This window comes from Hypanus sabinus, chromosome 21 (genome assembly GCF_030144855.1).
Source record: "Hypanus sabinus isolate sHypSab1 chromosome 21, sHypSab1.hap1, whole genome shotgun sequence".
NCBI classification, from domain to species: Eukaryota; Metazoa; Chordata; class Chondrichthyes; order Myliobatiformes; family Dasyatidae; genus Hypanus; species Hypanus sabinus.
Genome location: NC_082726.1, coordinates 12,266,451 through 12,286,627, shown reverse-complemented (window position 1 = coordinate 12,286,627; position 20,177 = coordinate 12,266,451). Strand labels below are relative to the sequence as shown.

The 20,177-nt window shown below is 41.8% G+C and overlaps 1 protein-coding gene across 1 annotated transcript in view; it reads right to left on the bottom strand.

Annotated features, from left to right (window-relative positions):
- Positions 1-20,177, bottom strand: part of roraa (RAR-related orphan receptor A, paralog a) — a 168,893-nt gene that overhangs the window by 42,639 nt on the left and 106,077 nt on the right. The window contains exon 2 of the mRNA XM_059945987.1: positions 7,025-7,110. Within this exon, the coding sequence (XP_059801970.1) occupies positions 7,025-7,110 (86 nt within the window). The remainder of the gene's footprint in view (positions 1-7,024; positions 7,111-20,177) is intronic.

Genomic DNA, 20,177 nt, shown 5'->3' with positions numbered 1-20,177 from the left:
GCTGTCCCAAGTAACCGATGGACCAATTAACCAGGGTCCAGATGGTTATACAGTTGAATTTTTTAAATTTTTTTCCGCTACTCTTTCCCCTTGGTTAGGTAAGGTTTTTGAGGAGGCCATTAGATTAGGGAATTTGCCACAATCTTTTTATAGAGCTTCCATTTCTCTAATATTGAAGAAAGATAAAGACCCTACTAATTGTGCTTCTTATAGACCTATATCTTTATTGAATGTAGACTCCAAGATTTTTTCTAAGTTACTGGCATCTAGATTGGAGAAGGTATTACCCAAAATTATTTCAGATGATCAAACTGGCTTTATTAAAAATCGTTATTCTTTTTTTAACATTAGGAGATTGTTGAATATTGTTTATACTCCCTCACATGATACTTCAGAATGCGTGATTTCATTAGATGCGGAGAAAGCATTTGACAGAGTTGAATGGCCTTACTTATTTAATGTGTTGGAGAAGTTTAATTTTAGTCCGATATTTATATCATGGATTAAATTGATTTATCATACTCCAGTAGCCTCAGTGGTTACCAATAATCAAAGATCTCCCTTTTTTCGCCTATTTCGGGGCACTAGACAGGGATGTCCTCTTAGTCCATTACTATTTAACATTGCCTTAGAACCTTTGGCAATTGCCATCAGACAATCACAGGATATTTTGGGTATTAATCGTGGGACAGATATTCATAAGTTATCTTTGTACGCAGATGATTTATTACTATTCATTTCTAACCCGGAGAAATCCATTCCAGCAGTTTTATCATTATTGGCTCAATTTAGTGAGTTTTCTGGGTATAAGTTAAATCTTAATAAAAGTGAGTTGTTTCCATTAAATAAACGGGTCCCAATTTATGGAAATTTACCCTTTAAATTAGTTAATGACTCTTTTACTTATTTAGGGATCAAAATCACAAAGAACCATAAAGATTTGTTTGGATTTAATTTTTTACCCTTAATTGATCAGATTAAAGGGTTGTTTACTAAGTGGTCACCTTTGTCTCTATCTCTAATAGGCAGGATTAATGCTATTAAGATGGTTATTTTACCTAAGTTTTTATATATTTTTCAAGCGATACCAATTTTTATCCCGAAATCTTTTTTTACTAATGTTGACTCTAAAATTTCTTCATATATATGGCAGTATAAAAATCCCAGGTTAGGTAAAACATATTTACAGAAGACAAAAAAGGAAGGCGGGTTAGCATTACCTAATTTCAGATTTTACTATTGGGCAGCTAATATTAGATATTTGTTATGCTGGTTGAAAGATGGGGGTGGATCTTTTGGCCCTTGTTGGGTGAGTTTAGAAACTAAATCGGTATCAGCTTATGCTTTGGGTTCTATTTTAGGGACTTCTCTCCCTTTTGCTCTTTCTAAATTGCCGAAACGAATTGACAACCCGATAGTTAAACATACATTGCGTATATGGTTTCAATTTCGGAGATTTTTTGGGTTGACTCAATTCGTTTTAAATAGTCCTATTGTACCTAATTGTTTTTTTCACCCTTCCATTATAGATCAAGCTTATTCGGCTTGGAAAACTAAGGGATTACTAAGATTTTCTGATTTATTTTTAGATAATTGTTTCATGTCTTTTGAACAATTATCCAACAGATATAACTTGCCGAGATTTCATTTTTTTAGATATTTACAGATTAGACATTTTTTAAGTTCTGTACTCTCTACGTTTCCAAATTTTGTGCCTTCAGATACTTTGGAGAGTTTATTTGAATTAGACCCTTTTCAAAAAGGGCTTATTTCAAAACTTTATAATATAATTATGAAGATACGTTCAGAGCCCCTTTATAAGACTAAACAGGATTGGGAAAGAGAGCTTAGTTTTAGTATTTCTAGTGAGAATTGGGATAGAATTCTTCAATTAGTTAATACATCATCGTTATGTGCCAAACATTCACTAATACAATTTAAGGTTGTACATAGGGCCCATATGTCCAAGGATAAATTAGCTCATTTTTACTCTCATATAAGTCCTATTTGTGATAGATGTCATTCTGAAATTGCGTCTTTAACTCACATGTTTTGGTCGTGTTCATTTTTGGAGAAATATTGGAAAGATATTTTTGATATTATTTCTGCGGTTTTGAATATTGATTTACAACCTCATCCTATTACTGCAATTTTTGGTTTACCAATGTTAGATTCACAGCATTTATCTTCTTCAGCCCGTCGAATGATTGCATTTCTAACTCTGATGGCTAGAAGATCTATATTGTTGAATTGGAAAGAAATTGATCCTCCCACTGTATTTAATTGGTTCTCTCAAACTATGTTATGTTTAAATTTAGAAAAAATTAGAAGTGGTACTTTTGAGACTTCTATTAAATTTGAAAAGTTATGGAGACCATTTATTCAACATTTTCATATGATGTAATATGACCCTGTGCCAAGTACATTTGATTTCCTAGCTTTTAGCTTATGTATTTTGAGAGGACCGGAAGTGACGGCATTGATGAATACTTATTTTTGTGAGATATTATAAACAGCCCACTTTTTTTTCTCCTTCTCTTTTGTTTGTTTTTCTTTCTTTTATATTACTTATTAGTTATAGTTATTAGATTAGATTAGTTAGTTTTGCATTATATAAATTTTTTTTTGTTTTTTTTTCTTTCTTTTTTCTGTTTTTTTTATATTATACATTATGAAATATTTAGATTTACTATGTCCATACATATATCTTATGGCTTATGTCTTGGTAAACTCATTTATATTGTAACTATTATGTATGTTTTTTTTTCATATGTAATGGAATGTGTATGTTGGTAATTTCTTTATCAATATATCATCTGTATTCTGTCCATATTACTAATATTAATAAAAAGATTTAGAAAGAAAGAACAATTAACCAACAGATAGACCAATTAATCCATAATCCTCTAAACCGTTCCTATCCATATACCTGTCCATTTATCTGTCCTGTTCAATTTCCTTATCTGTTACATTCTTGCAATCTACTCTCTCGCACAAACTCAACTTCCCTCTGATTATTTTTTGTTATTAGCCAACATCATAGAAGAATGTGGGGTGACCTCACTGAAACTTATCAAATGTTGAAAGGCCTCAATAGAGTAGATGTGGAGAAGATATCCCTGTGGTGGGGTGAGGCTAAGAACAGAGGACATCGCCTCAGAATAGAGGACCATACTCTGATAATGGAGATGAGGAAGAATTTCTTGAGCTAGAGTGATGAATCTGTGGCATTTGTTGCCATAGGCAACTGAGGAAGCCAAGTCATTGGGAATATTTAAGGAAGTTTGAAGGTTCATTTATTACCAAAGAATGCATCCATGTACAACTCTGAAATTTGTCTTCTCCAGACAGCCACAGAACAAAGAAAGAACATGAAAGGCATTCAGAGAGAAACATCACACCCACCCCCGCCACACAAAAGAGAACGACGTCCTGATCATCAACCATACCTCCCCCCCCACACAAAACGTTACAGGCACATCAACCCCCAAAAATAACCCAACCCCACAGAAAAAAAACAAACAGAACCCAACAGACCCACAAACACCCTCCCCTCACAGAACAAAACAGAAAAGGAACGTGCGATAAAGCACACAGAATATGAAAACCACAAGTCTGATAAAGTTCACAGTCCATAAACTCAATAGTCCAATCCACGAACGCTGAACCAAGATACCATCCTACAATACAACTGACATTTATCTAAAGAGAGAGACACCACACGAGGCACAGAGCTCTACATGCCTGTCATAGCAAGCCACAGAGCGATAGACCGCTCACAGATTCCTTCTCAGGCAGCGATCAAAAGGAAGGCAGTTAACAATGAACTCTCACTTGCGTTTCATTTTTCCCTCAATGTCTCAGTCTTCCTTGATGCTATAATCAGCAATTAATGGATGCTTTAACTGGTGAAATGAAGATCAGCTCATGCCCTGTTTCAAAGTCTCTTCAAACTGAGGCCATTCAGGTGCACTCTTGCTTTCTGGAATTTTCTCAGAGACAGCAAAGCGCTAGATCAATCAAACAATCTCCAAACTGAAACTTGCAGGCTCTAACGGTCCCAGAAACACTTTTGAGGCTGAAAAACAAATGTAAAAGAAATAAAAAAGACATTTTCTTGAGCTTTCTGGAAGATGTCGACTGAGGAAGCATATGCTGGCCCCATCTTGACTGGAACTCAAGACCAGAAGGTTGATGGATTCTTAATTCATCAGGGCATGAAGGGATACAGGGAGATGGCAGGAGATTAGGGATGAAAGGGAAAATGGATAAGCCATGATAAGATGACAGAGCAGACCGGATGGGCCAAATAGCCTAATTCCACTCCTATATCTTATGGTCTTATTAACGGACAGTTTTCAATAACCATTGATCTTCCAAGCTGAGATGACCTTCCAGCTTTCTGTTAGACTCTCCTACTAAGCAGCACTGGGTGGACAAAGGTTTTCGGAACCAAAGCGACTGGAACCTCTCCGGAATTTCCCATCATTTACCCTTCTTCACCAGGAAGCCGAGGGAACAGTGTAGGCATGGCAGTGAGCACAGGGTGTGACGTACCTCAAAATCAGAATCAGGTTTATTGTCCCTGACAAATAGTATGTTGTGAAATTTTAATGGCAGTAATACAGTGCAATACATAGAAGAAGCTATTCCTAAAAAAGTTGAGTGTCTGCCCTCAGGCTCCTGTATTTGCTTCCTGATAGTATCAACGAGAAGAGGGCATGTCCTGGATGATGAGAGTTTGTAATGATGGATGCCACCTTCTTGAGGCACTGCGTTTTGAAGATATCCTGGATGGTGGTGAGGCTAGTGCCCATGATGGAGCTGGTTGTGTCTACAACTCTCCACAGCTTGTCTCGTTCCTGTGCATTGAAGCCTCCATACCAGACGGTGGAGCAATCAGTCAGAACATTCCCCAACAGTAAATCAGTAGAAATTTTTCAGTCTTTGGTGAGATACCAAATCTCCTCAATCTCCTTATGAAGTAGAGCCATTAGCATGCCATAGAAACATGGAAAACCTACAGCACAATACAGGCCCTTCGGCCCACAAAGCTGTGCTGAACATGTCCCTACCTCAGAAATTACTAGGCTTACCTATAGCCCTCTATTTTACTAAGCTCCATGTACCTATCCAAAAGTCTCTTAAAAGACCCTATCGTATCCGCCTCCACCACCATTGTCAGCAGCCCATTCCACACACTCACCACTCCGAATAAAAAGCTTACCCCTGACATCTCCTCTGTACCTACTCCCCAGCACCTTAAACCTGTGTCCTCTTGTGGCAACCATTTCAGCCCTGGGAAAAGCCTCTGACTATCCACACAATCAATGCCTCTCAGGTCACCTCTCATCAATATGAGATGCCTCTTCATGATTGCATCAATACTGTATATTGGGACCAGGACAGATCCTCAAGAGATGTTGACACACACAAACATGAAGGTGCTCACCCTTTCCACTACTGACCCCTCAATGAGGATTGGTGTGTTTTCTTCCGATTTCCCTGTTTTAAAGTCCACAATCAGTTCCTTGGTCTTAATGACGTTAGGTGCAATGTTGTTGTTGCGACCTATCTCACTCCTGTGCAACTCCTCGTCACCATCTGATATTCTACCGACATTCATTGTGTCAGCAGTGAATTTATAAATGGTGTTTGAGCCACACAGTCATGAGTGTAGTGAGAACAGAGCAATGAACTTCTGTGGTTTACACAGATGTAAAGGTACGCAGAATATAGAACAATAAGCACTTGCCCTTTGGCCCATAATGGTGAACTTGTTAATCTGAACAAAGATTGAAAAGGTACTTAAAGTGAGGTGAGACCTTAAAAAGTACAGGTTGAACCCACAGATGAGCTTCCATGAAAACCACTGCTTGCCTGTGAACTATCCATAGGGAGTCGTTTCAAACTACTCAAGTATTTTAATGTCAATCTCAAATTTGCATCCTCTTCACCAGCAAGCAAAACCACTCGCAGGATTCTTCTTCAGAGACACAAGAGATTCCGCAGATGCTGGAAATCTTGAGCAATTGACACAAAATTTGGCAGGAATTCAGCAGGTCAGGCAGCATCTATAGAGGGGAATGGTCTTGATGCAAAATGTTGACTGTTTATTCCCTTCTACGGACGCAGCTTGACCTGCTGAGCTCCTCCATTGTTGTGTGTGTTGCCCAGGATTCATCCCAGCAGACCACTTCACAGTTAGAAACTACAACCTCTCACCCCATTTGGGAACCTCTAAGCTCTCAGCACTTACTAGTGACCTGCTCTGTGTGTCTCGGTGTGTCCTCTCATCCACTCTAGAGACGGGATCCCTGGCCAACTCAATCCCTACTTGCAGTGTCCTAGGAACCAGCTTTTCCTGATAAGTACATCCTTCTCTAGGTAAGCAGGAGAAAAGTAGGAGAGAGAGGAGAATCCACAGGGATGTGCCTACGGAATATGAACATAGGAGGAACACGTGAACGGTTGAGGGGGGATGTATCAGCAGGTGGGAGGGAAGGGGTCGCATGTCAATGGATGATCTGTGGGGTGTGCATTTGAAGGAGGTGGGCTTGTGTAGGGAGATGTGGTATCTGAATCTGAAGCAGGGGAATCCAGGAGGAAAGGGGTGGGGCAGATGTCCATCTGAAAGTGACATGTCCATGCTATGAGCGACATACCCCTAGAGGGATGATCATGGGTGGGTGAGTAGAGTCCATCAGGAACACTTCCAGGTGATGTGACCATGGGCTGCTGGTGTATCTAAGGTGGGTGGTGAGTCTATGGACTTATTGCCATGTGACACTGCCCACAATGAGCACCCAACAGCTCCCACACGACAACCGGAGCTTCGTCAACTGTCAGACGCTATACGAGTTTTACATCAGCATTTATCCATCCAGCAGTCAGTCCCACCACAGTCATCCTAAACCTTCAGCTTATCAACATCCCTCCCAAAAGGCAGGCAGCTGTGGGTCACAGAGACCTCTCCTACACACTTCACTCAGAAGGTGACCCCACACCCCTCCATGAGACCTACCTTGCAACCTTCACAAGTGATTACACCATAGTGGATTCCTGATGATTTATCGCCACAGATCTTGCAGGGGATGATTTCAATTTGAGCTGAAAATGAGAAAGAAACATGATCAATCAATTTTTCTGTGAAACATTCCTAGAACAATAGTATTCATAGAACATAGAAATCTACAGCGCATTACAGGCCCTTCGGCCCACAATGTTGTGCCAACCATGTAACCTACTCTAGAAACTGCCTAGAATTTCCCTACCACATAGCCCTCAACTTTTCTAAGCTCCATGTACCTATCTTAAGAGGCTCTTAGGAGACCCTAACCGTTCACAAATAGCTCAAAATCTCAGCATATTAAAACCTTACCAAAAGTTTTCAATGTCTAGATGCCTTTCGTGAGTACCAAGGTCCCCAGCACCAGTTCCTCTATTGACCTGATTCTTACCTGCTTTAGGCTGAGTTTAACAAGATTTGATCCTGTCAGTTAGCTCCTAGAGAAGGGACTGGAGTTTGAATGCAAAGGATCCTCTCGATGAACAGCTTTCCACCTAAAACAAGATCTTGTTTTCTCTTTTCACAATCTCTGATTGACTGGCTGAGCTCTTTCAGCTCTTTCGATCCCAGACCTGCAGTTTTATTTGTTTCTCACGTTTCCAAAAGGGGTGCACTAATCCTGCAATTCTGAGTCTGCAGATACAATCGAGAGCCTCGTAGATGAAGGAAGCCTGCCCATGTTTTATTAAACCAGAGTGCCGTTCTGTGACCAAGTATATAAGTAATATTCTGCAGCCGGACCTTACCGGAGAAAAGGCAGCATGGATATTTCACCCAGCACTGGAGGCAGGATGAGCTGCGGAGACAACTGAGACCTGGCTGTGGGAGCAAAATGCCAGACGTCAGGCTCTGGAGCACCTTCCAGACTTAGAGACAGAAACTACCTAAGCTGTTCACAAAAAGTCCAGTGACTTCCAGATACTCCCAACTGCTGCACTGCTAACTCATCCGACTGCAAGGGGTCCAGGCATATCCACAGGAGACACTGCTGAGAGAGACGTCAGTGACACCAGCAGCACCATCAGAATTGCTGACTGAGGCGCGAAAGGGGCACCGGGTAGACGGGGCACTGGATGCAGGCAGTAAAGGGGACAGTAGATGTTAGAACTTGGGTTTCAGTAATGAGGGCGAGTGGTGACCACATAAAACTTCCCCCACCTTGTTCTTCTTGGTAGAGGAGGCGATGGATTAAGGACATGGAAGTTGGGGCAGTCTCTGCTCCTCCAGCAGCAGATGGGCAATCAGGGACGTTTGCAGTGTCCACGGTGGGAAGTGTGTCCAGCTACAGCTCCAGTCAGACTGACTAGACAAGTTGGAGCCCATAGCTCTCGGATAGTGGCAACATAGGAATGATCAGCTGGAGAAGATAATGTATGGCACATTTGCCGTCAAACCTCAGGGCACAGATTACAAAAGGTGGGATATTGTAGGGCATAAAACAATACAGCGCAGTATAGCCATTTAGTCCACAATGTTATGACAACCTTTGAATCTAACCCTTCCCTCCCAGATAACCCTCCATCTTTTTTTTCATTCATGTACCCAAGAGTCTCTTATATCTCCCTAACATTTCCACCTCTGCCATCGTCCATGGCAGCGCGATCCACACACATACCACTCTGTCTATACTACCTTCCGATCACCTTAAAATCAAACCTTCACCATAAGGTTATAACACATAGGAGCAGAATTAGGCCACTCAGCAGATCAATCTGCTCTGCTATTCCATCATAATTCATTCATTATTCCTCTGCCTTCTTCCTTGTAACCTTTGATTTCCTTACCAACAAGAATGTATCAACTTCTGCTTTAAATACACTCAATGACTTGGCCTCCACAGCCATCTGCAGCGATGAATTCCATGGATTCACCACCCTCTGGCTAAAGAAATTCCTCCTCATCTCTGTTCTAAATAGATGTCTCTCTATTCTGAGGTTGTTCCCTCTGGTTCTTGAGTCCCCCACTCTAGGAAACATCCTCTCCACAGCCTCTCTATCTAGGCCTTTCAATATTCGATAGGTTTCCAATGAGAACCTCCATCTCATTCTTCTAAACTCCAGTGAGTACAGGACCAGAGCCATCAAACACTCTTCATACATTAGCAAAAAAAAACATTAACTCTTTTATTCCAAAATCATTTTCATAAACCTCCTCTGGACCCTCTCCAATGCCAGCACATCTTTACTTAAATAGGAGCCCAAAACAGGAATCTTCTACCAAGTTAGTTTAAACCCCCCGCCCCACCAACAGTTCTAACAAACCTCCCTGCAAGGATATTGGTCCCCCTCAGGTTCAGGTGTAATCTGTCCTTTTTGTACATGTCATACCTTCCCCAGAAGAGATCTCATGTTCCAGGAATCTGAAACCCTGCCCCCTGCATCACTTCCTCAGCCACTCATTCATCTATACCTTCATTCTACTCCTGCCTGAGCATGTGAAGTAATCCAGAGATTACTGCTTGGAAGTCCTTCTCTCTATACACTTCTGTACTCACTACATAGGACCTCTTCCCCTTTCTCCTTATGTCACTGGTAATAATGCGCACCAGGACCTCTGGCTGCTCTCCATCCCTCTTCTGTAGCCACTCTGAGACATCCTGGACCCTAGCTCCTGAAAGGCAACACACCATTCTGCCTTCTCTTTTGTGGCCACAAAATCCGCTGTCTGTCCCCCAAGTTTCCTATCACTATTCCAAATGACTTCACACTCCCCTGCTGAGCCTCAGAGCCACTGGCCTGGCTGCTGCTGCTCCCTCTCCTAGCAACATCCAAAGGGATATATTTGCTTCTGAAGGGAATGACGCAGGGGAACACTGCACTAACTTCTTACTCCTCCTAGTGGTCACCCATCTACTATCTGAAGCCTGCAGTCTGGGTGTGAGCACTTCAGTAAAAATCTCATCTATGAGATTTTCAGCTTCCCAGATAGTCCCAAGTGCATCCAGATGTGTAGCTCTTTGACCTTGTCAGTCAGCAGCTGAAGTTCGGTGCATATCCTACAGATATAGTCATCAGGGAGACCGCTGGGTATCCTGAAATCCCACATCACAGGAGGACCATTCCACTGCCCCAAGTACCAACCTGTCTACACTTCTTGTACCTCTAACTTAAGTTCTAGCCCCTGCCTGTTCTTGCTGAAGCCTGACCACTCCAACATTATCCACTCCCACAAGGGCCATTCCGCTAACACCCCACTTCTTTTTATAGGCCCCTGCCGAGTGCCTAAAAGATTATGATAATTGCAGAAAACTTCTGGAGGTCCAAGCTTTTTTTAAACTTTACGCAGCCTCACTAACTGACAACCTCTTGTGATGATTATAGCCTGCTGAAAACTTCCAAAAGTCCCCGAGCTCTTTTTAAACCTCGCACAGCTTTGCCAACTAACGATCTCTCATGATGATTGCAACTTGCCGAAAATTTCCCAAAGGCCCCAAGCTCTTTTTAAATCTCTCAAAACCTCAGCACTAATGACCTCTTGTGATGATTGCAACTTGCCAAAAAGTTTCCAAAGCTTCAAGCTCTTTTTAAACCTCACCAACTGATGACCTTTCGCAATGATTGCGACCCACTGAAAAGTCTGAAAGGCCCTAAGCTCTCTTAAAACTTCACCAAACTTTAGCAACTGACGACCTCTCATGATGATCACATATTACTCACTGGGGAAAACACACTGACTGTCCACTCTATCTATGCCTCATCATCTTATACATCCTCACTCTTATTCACTCAAAAGAGAGAAGCCTATCTCACTTAACCTACCCTCATAAGACATGCACTCTAATCCAGGCAGCATCCTGGTAAATCTTCTCTGCACCCTCTCTAAAGCTTTCACATCCTTCTTATAATGAGGCCATCAGAACGGACACAATGTCATAATAAGTAAGCAATATATCAATACAAGTGTTTTTCTTTTCTGTTTGCTGCTAAATGAGAGTTTTACCTAATTATTATAGCTGGATTAAGTACTGTGATGATCTATAGTAACACATAATGAGATGTAACAAAGAGACTAGCAGGAGAGTTGTGTTACAGAATTTCATGGCAGGCAAGATGGGAAGGTATAACACATCACTCCAAATGTGGTCTAACCAGTTTCATAGAACTGCAATATCACCTGTGGCTCTTGAACTCAATCCCCCCCAATTAACGAAAAGCAGCATATCATACACATTCATAATCACCCTATCAATGTGTACAGCAGCTGAGGGATTTATGGACATGGTGCCCCAAGGTTCCTCTATTCTTCCATGCTGATAAGAATCCTACCATTAACCTTTTATTCTGCCTTCAAATTCAACCTTCCAATGAACATAATTTCACACTTCTCTGGACTGAATTCCATCTGCCACTCTCTGGCCAAATTTGCAACCTTTCAAAGTCCCGTGTATTCTTCAACATTCTACACCACTCACAATTCCACCAATCTGTCAAATGGTGCAAGCTGGATCATCTGCAGCTCCATGTTAGTAAGACAAAGGAGATGTTGATGGTCTTTAGGAAGACTAAGCCTACATTGCTTCCTGTTACTATTGATGGTGGGGACATGGATGTGGTGACAACCTACACATACATGGGGGCGCACCTGGATGACAGACTTGAGTGGAGCACCAACACAGATGCTGTGTACAAGGGCCAGAGTTGCCTCTACTTCCCAATGAGACTGAGGTCCTTCAGAGTATGAAGGCCTCTCTTCACATGTTCAACCAGTCTGTTGTCACCAGTACAATCTTCTATGTGATGGTGTGATGGGGCAATGGCATCAACACGGTGATGCCAACAGGCTCAATAAACTGATTAGAAAGGCTGGCTCTGTTATAGGAGTCAAACTGGACACACTGGAGACTTTGTTACAACAAAGGACCCTACAGAAAATCCTGGCAAATCTGGATCATCTTTCTCACCCTCTGCATGTCACCTTGACTGAACGGAGGAACACTTTTGGTAACAGATTAAGACAACTGCGCTGCTCCAAAGAGCACCATATGAAGTCATTCTTACCCTCGGCCATTAATAGGCTCTATAATGAGTCAACCTATGGGGAAGTGATGGAAGCCAGGGAAGTGATGACGCCTTCCTGTTAGACTGTTTATGGTAACTTATTTTTTTATTCTTTCCGCTCCTCTTCTAATATTTACATCTGTGTAATTGTAATGCTACTGTGACACTGTAATTTCCTTTGGGATCAATGATATATCTATCTAACCTTTGCATCATCTGAAAAATTTATTAACCAGCCCTTCCATTTTGTCATCTCATATTTATCAAGGTCCCTTTCACTGGTGAAAACTGAAGTGAATATTCATTAAAGACCTTCCCTACCTCTTCTGACTTCAGGCACCTTTCTTCTTTTTTTCTGATCAGTCCTACCCTTACTCTAGTCAACCTCCTGTTCTTCATGTACGCGTAGAATGCCTTGCGGCTTTCATTAATCCTACTCACCACGGACTTCTCATATCCTTTTCTAGGTCTCCTAAGTACCTTCGTATTTAAAACTTATTTGTTATTATTATTATTTAGGATTTTTTTATTGGCACAATTTGTTGCTGTGTGCACATTTGTTGTTTGTCATTTTTGCTTGTGTGCAGTTTTTCATTGATTCTATTGTGTTTCTTTGTATTTACCATGAATGCCTGCAAGAATATTAATTTTAGTGGTGGCATCCATCGGTCTTGAGAGACCATGGATCTGCGCCTGCGCCTGGGCAGGGTTGTATGGGAGACCGGCAGTTGCCCAAGCTGCAGGCCTTCCCCTCTCCACACCACCGATGTTGTCCAAGGGAAGGGCACTAGGACCCATGCAGCTTGGCACCGGTGACTTCGCAGAGCAATGTGTTGTTAAGTGCCTTCCTCAAGGACACAAACACGCTGCCTCAGCTGAGGCTCGAACCAGTGACCTTCAGGTTACTAGTCTGATGCCTTGCCCACTAGGCCACGCACCAACTCATTTTAGGGTAGTATATAACAATCTTCGTGTAGAGTGAAAATAAATTTACTTTGAACTTTGGACACCTTAAACTCCTAATCTCTTGAAACTCCTTTTTACTGGGTGTCTCTGGAAATACAGCTCATTAGCCTCTCGCTAACAGCCAGTGGATTCTGCGGTGAGAAACCCATCTTTCTCAGGCTCTATGTGTCCAGGGTCTATGCACCACACCTGTGAGGCTGGCATGTCTTGCCCACCCAAACACAGGTTTGTGTGAATGCTGTGTGATTTACTGCCCCCGGCAATCTTCTGTTGGCAAGAAATAACAGAACGTACGCACTATACAATTATAAAGAAAGTAGATTTATGAACGTTAATTTAACCAAAGAAAAAAAGGGCCCATTATAATCAAACGGTCAGATGTGCACTTAAGTAGGAGCTCATCTTGAAGTTGTCTGTAACTCACCCACTAGACCCTCAGTCTGCGTGAAAACACACACCCCCTTCTGAACAAACACGAGGAAATCTGCAGATGCTGGAAATTCAAACAACAACACACACAAAATGCTGGTGGAACACTGCAGGCCATCATTTGAAATCCACCTCAAACAAATGTGCTCTCCCACAGGAGTATTAGTTCTTCCTCCTTGAAGCCATCCATCTGCACAAAGCACCTTGTGCAAAAGGGATGGCATCCTCAGTCATCTTCCCTCCTGTCTTCTCTCAGCTCTCAACAGAAAGACCTTGACCCACACCAGTGTCCCTCTCTGTCCAATGCTCTCCAGAACCTTCTCCCAATTCCACCATCCTGATTGGCTGACACCACATCCCTAAGCTGAACAACAAAGCTCCTTATCTCAACTCAAACCCAATCAGGCTGAAAGCAGAACAGACTGCTCTTACAGAACCACTAAAATGAAATACCTACAGCATCAGTTAAAATCTTCACCAGGGTTTTACACTCGACTAAGCAGGGACACTATCATAGCTGCACTCAGAGGGGACATAATAGAAGGCTCATTCACTGAGCTTATACGGGTAGGGCTCAAAAACAGGAAGGGTGCAATTACTCTGATGGGATTGTACTACTATAGCCACTGGGACATTGAGGAACAGACATACAGGCAGACATAAGGAAAGGTGTACAACCACTGGGGTTGTTGTCATGGGGACTTCAACTTCCTTAATACAAATTGGGACTTTGAGTGCAAGAGTTTTAGAATTTGTTATGTGCATCCAAGCAGGTTTCTTAAATCAACATGTAGATAAATAACCCAACAAGGCTGTACTGGACCTGGTGTTGAGTAATGAACCCGACCAGGTGACTGACCTTTCAGTGGATGAGCAGTTAGGGAGCACTGACCACAACTCCTTAATTTTTAAGATAGTTGTAGATAAGGGTAAGTATAGACCACGTGGGAGAGTATTTAATTGGAGCAGGGCAAAATACAAATGGATTAGGCAAGAACTAGGGAGAGTTAATTGGGAGCAGTTGTTTGTGGACAAGTCCACATCTGACACATGGAAGTTGTTTAAAGACCAACTGCACAAATAGATAACAGGTGTGTTCCAGTCAGAATGAAGCACAAGAATGGCAAAGTAAGAAAGAGAACCTTAGATGTCCAGAGAGGTAATAAATTTAGTCAAGAAGAAAAAGGAAAAGTATGCAAAGCATAGGAAGCTAGAATCAAACAAAGCCTTTGAAGATTGCAAGGAAGCCAAAAAGGAACTCAAGGGAATTAGGAAGGCTAGGAGGGGCCATGAAAAGTACTTGGCAAGTACTTAATTCCCTTCCTAATTCCCCTGAGTTCCTTTTTGGCTTCTTTGTAATCCTCAAAGGTTCTGTTTGATTCTAGAGCAGGGGCTTGTGGATGCCAGGTTGGGAAAGCCCGATCCAAAGCAAGTGGATAACTAGGGGGAGGACAAGACTACTCAAGGATAATGGGGGGAACATTTAGTTGGATGTGGAGGATGTAGGCGAGGTCCTTAATGAGTACTTTACATCAGTATATAGCAAGGAGAATAGGGAGATCAGTGCAAAGTATATTACTATGCTGGGACACTTCGAAGTAAAGGAGTTGTGTGTTGGGTCTCCTACACAGAGTTCACATCTGCTTAGTCTGGTGCGGAGTATATCCTAACTGCTTGAGATCTGTGGAGGATCAGACCAACTCAAGCACACCAAGTTTGCACACTTGCTTACACAGTCTCAGCTTATGAGAGGGGTTCCTTGCAGAAGCCCACACATCCAGCCCACAGGTCAGTAGCTGGACAGTTCCTGTGTGGCCACTCAGCACCAGGACCGGTGGTGGTGGAATCTCCTTCCAACCATATATTCCTGCCCTTAAAATACAGCTATTCCTGAGCATCAAAACCTGCCCATTTGTTCTGGAAGGGGATCATTGTCTGTCCCTGTCCACAGGTGCTACTGGCATGCTGTGATACCAAAATTTTCTATTTTTATTTCATGACCTCCAAGGTCCTTGAGCTCTCAACAATTGCTACAACAGAACCAACTCACTTGTACTTAATAAGCTCCATCATGATCCACCATCCAAACTAAAATCATATATTAACTAGGTGCCGAAACCATTCCAGCAGTATTTCACACCAAACAACATGAGGAACAGAGCCAGGAAGGTGGCCATTCAGCCTCTCGAGCCTTCCATTCAATAAATGGACAACAGATCTGATCCTCAACAATATAGTCAGTCACTCAGTTTGTCGAGAGGGAACACAGGAATCATTTGGGGGCAAAATATTCCACCTCCACCACTTTCTACAGTGGCAAACACTCAGTCTCAGAAACAGGTGGAGCCTCTCCAAGATCAGCTGGCAGGGCAAAAATTCCCTGAAGTACCTTTGTGTATGGAGGACCTACTCCATCGCTTCTCTCCTATACTTCCCCCTCTCCCTCAACATCTAACTTTTCCCCTCCTCCCTTTCCAAAAACTTCTGCTATCATCCATCCCATTGCCTTCTCAAATATTCCTTGTCTACTTCCAGCACAAGGACCAGAGATTCCCAGGAACCAGGAGTCTCTAAGAAGATCCTTGAATCATTTCTTCTGTCCACCTGGGAATCTCCAGCCGTGATGGAGCCTGTCTTTTTCCAGAAATTTGGTTTCAGAAACGTGAATGAGGTAGCTGCTGGTGGAGGTAATTAGGGTCTCAGTGGTGGGCCTGTCAGCTTAGGAGAGGACTCTGAACTCAATTCAGCTTCGTTCCAGATTGAGGTTTGCTGGAGTTGAGGTATCCTGATGAGAACAGCCGAGAACTACGCCTTCCTCCATCGCAGTCCTACTAGAGCTGGCTCTTGTGGACCCAGTCGTTAAAACTACATCTCACATGCCACCAGCAAGATAACATAAGATGGAGACAAATTTATGGAAGCAATCAAACTTGAGAAGGCTGCTCTGTAGTCCCAGAGTGAAAGGTTTTAGTGAAATCTTAAAAGGACATGCTTAGTTTTCACTGCTGATCCATGCATTTCTCCTGGAGTGCTCACAGCCTCTTTCTCTCCCATACACATGCAGACATGCTCAAAATGTAAATTTACACTCAGAAAATAAGGAATGAGTGCCAGGGATGAGCAGTAATAAGCAACTGAACTCACTATTTTACTTCTGGGGACACTCCCAGTTATGCTTTTTTTTTAATTACAAAATCCTTTATTACAAATATCGGTGCTATACAATATATACTTGCACACCATCTCTCTGTACTGAATTTCTTGCAGTTACATGAGCTGGTAAGAGGTGGCAGTGTGGTTCTGAATGAGGAAGAAATATGATCAAGTGACTTTCACTGTGGTATGATTGCTGGTGCCAGATGGTGTGATTTGAGTATTTCAGAAGCTGCTAATTTTGTTAGGGTTTCACACACAACAGTCTCCAGAGTTTCCAGAGAATGTATCAAAAAACAAAACAAAAATGCAATGAGCAGCAGTTCTGTGGGCAAAAATGCCTTGTTAATGAGAGAGGTCAGCGAATGGCCAGACTGGTTCAAACTGACAGGAAGGTGACAGTAACTCACAAAACCATGTGTTACAACAGTGGTGTGCAGAAGATCATCTTTGAAAGCACAACACATTGAACCTTAAAGTGGATGGGGCTATTGAGACAGAAGACCATGAACATGCACTCAGTGGGCACTTTATTAGGTACAGGAATGTAGGTTAGCACTTTATTCCTTGGAGTGCAGGAAAATGAGAGGAGATCTGATAGAGGTATACAAAATTATCAGGGGTATAGATAGGATCTTTTCCCTGAAGTTACATAAGATTAAATCAAGAGTTCACTGATTTAGGGTGAAAGGAGAAATATTTAAGGGGAACTTCAGGGAACTTCTTCACTCAAGAGTGTGGTGTGAGTGAGCAATGAGCAGAAGTGGTAGATGGCAAATTCAATTAAAACAAAATGAAATCAAAACCTCAGAAAGAGTGACATAGGATCTGAAGATGTAGAACGCTTGTGGATAGAGTTAAGAAATGCAAGGGTAAAAAGACCCTGATGGGAGTTATACACAGGCATCTGAACAATAGCCAGAATGTGCAGTACAAATTACAATGGGAAATAAAAAAGGCATGCATTTAGTCATGGGGATTTCAATATGCAGGTAGATTGGTAAAGTCAGGTTGGTGCCCAATCCCAAGAGAAGATATTTGTAGAACATTCACCAGTGGTTAGAATGGCTTTTTAGAACTTGTGATTGAGCCCAGTATTGAAGAGGCAATTCTGGATTTCGTGTTGTGTAATGAACCAGATTTGATTCGGGACCTCAAGGTAAAGGGAGCTAAAGGAAAAGAAGAGCATAGAAAAAATTAGAAGTGTTGTTTTTGATCCTTCAGTTAAATTTGAAGAAACTTGGAGACCACTTAATCAACATTTTCATATGAGTTAAATTGTCTTTTCCTAAACCTCACTTTTATTATCCTTAGTTATTTGGATGGAGGTTCAGAGTTATTGGCACTACTGTATATATCTGACATTATGCAATGGCCCATGTTGGTTAGTGTTTCTTTTTCTCTTTTTTGGGTTTTTTTTTCTTTTTATTTCTTTTGTTCATAAATACTATGAGTTTGGGAGGTTATATATATTGATTATTATATATTTGAATGTCTACTTAAACTATTAACTATGTACTCAAACTCTTTGTATTCATGTTTCATTTATGTTTGCTTAAAATTAATAAAAAGATTTAAAAAGAAAGAAAGAAAGGAAAAGGAACTTGTAGGAGGGGCAGTAATAATACTTTGATAGAATTCACTCTGCAATTTGAGAAAAAGAAGCTAAATTCAGAAATCAGTATTACAGTGGATTAAGGGGAACTACAGAGGTATACTGTAGGTGACAATAGGATTTCACTCCCAGATAAACTCAATGCCTTTTATGTCATTGATCATCAAAACAAGGAGATACATTCACAAACTCCCACAGCCCCCAATGACCCTGTGATTTCAGTCTCCAAGAGCATCCTTCAGAAGGGTGAACCCATTGAAAGCATGTAGTACAGGCAGGGTACCTGACCGAGTACTAAAGATTTCTGCTGATGAATTGGCTGGAGTGTTGATTGATATCTTTAACCTCTTGCTTCAACAGTCTGAGGTACCCACCTGCTTCAAGCAGTCTTCAATTATACTAGTGTCTAAAAAGAATGTGCTAAGTTCAGTAGCACTTACATCCACTGTGACAAAGTGCTTTGAGAGATTGGTGATGAAACATATCAACTCCTTGCTGAGGAGTAACTTGGATCCACTCCAATTTGCCTGCTGGTGCAACAGGTCAACAGCAGATACTACTTCATCGGCTCTCCACACAACAAAGGAACACCTAGATGGTGAAGATGCTCATCATCGACTACAGCTCAGCATTCAGTACCATCAACCCCTCAAAACTAACCAATAAGCTTCAAGACCTTGGCCACAATATCTCCCTGTGCAACTGGATCCTTGATTTATTCACTTGCAAACCCCAGTTAGCTTTGATTGGTTACAACATCTCCTCAACAATCACCATCAGCATAGTTGCACCACAGGGCTGTGTGCTTAGCCCTGTGTGCTCTACTCACTTTGTACTTATGACTGTGAGGCTAAGCACGGTTCAAATTGCCATATTTAAGTTGATGATAGCATCACTAACGTTGGCCAAATCAAAAGTGGCGACGAATTCAGTATATAGGAAGGAGATTGAAAATCTAGCTGAGTGCTGCCACAACAACAACCTCTCACTCACTGTCATCAAAAAGTTCCTTTACTGAGTGGTGTTACAACAACAACATCTCACTCAATATCAGCAAGTCCAAGGAGATGATTATTGACTACAGGAGGAAAATAGAAGTCCAGGTGCAGTCCTCATCAAGGAATGAGAGGTGGAAAGGGTCAACAACTTTAAATTCACTGGTGTAATCATTCCAGATTATCTGTCCTGGGTTCAGCACACAAGTGCCATTACATTTCCTAAAGAAGCAGCACCTTTACTTCCTTAGCAGTTTGCGAAGATTCAGCATTACATCTAAAACTTTGACAATCATCTATAGATGCATGGTTGACAGTATACTGACTGGTTGCATCACAGCCTGGTATAGAAATGCCAATGCCCTTGAATGGAAAAGCCTACAAAAGTTGTGGATACAGCCTAGTCCATTACAGGTAAAGCCCTCCCCACGACTGAGCACAGCTACAAGGAGCGCTGTGATAGGAAAGCAGTATCTATCAACAAGGACCATCACCACACAGGCCATGCTCTCTTCTTGCTGCTGCCATCAGGAAGTAGGTAAAAGAGCCTCAGGACTCACATCACCAGGTTCAGGAATAGTTATTACCCCAATCATCGGACTCTTGGATCAGAGGCGATAACTTTACTCAACTTCATTCACCCCAACAATGAACTGTTCCCTCAAATTATGCTCTCAATTTCAAAGACTCTTCATCTCATGTTTTCAATACTTGTTGCTTATTCAGTCATTTTTTTTCTTTTTGTATTTCCTCAGTCTATTGTCTTTTCCACATTGGAATACCCACAAGTAAGTGAATCTCAGGGTTGTATATGGTGACATATATGTACTTTCATAATAAATTTACTTTGAACTTTCAATTGGAAAGGAACTGGCAACATGTTGATCGGAAGGGGACACTAGCAGGGATGATGGCAGAACAGCAATGGCTGGAGTTTCTGGGAGCATTTCAGA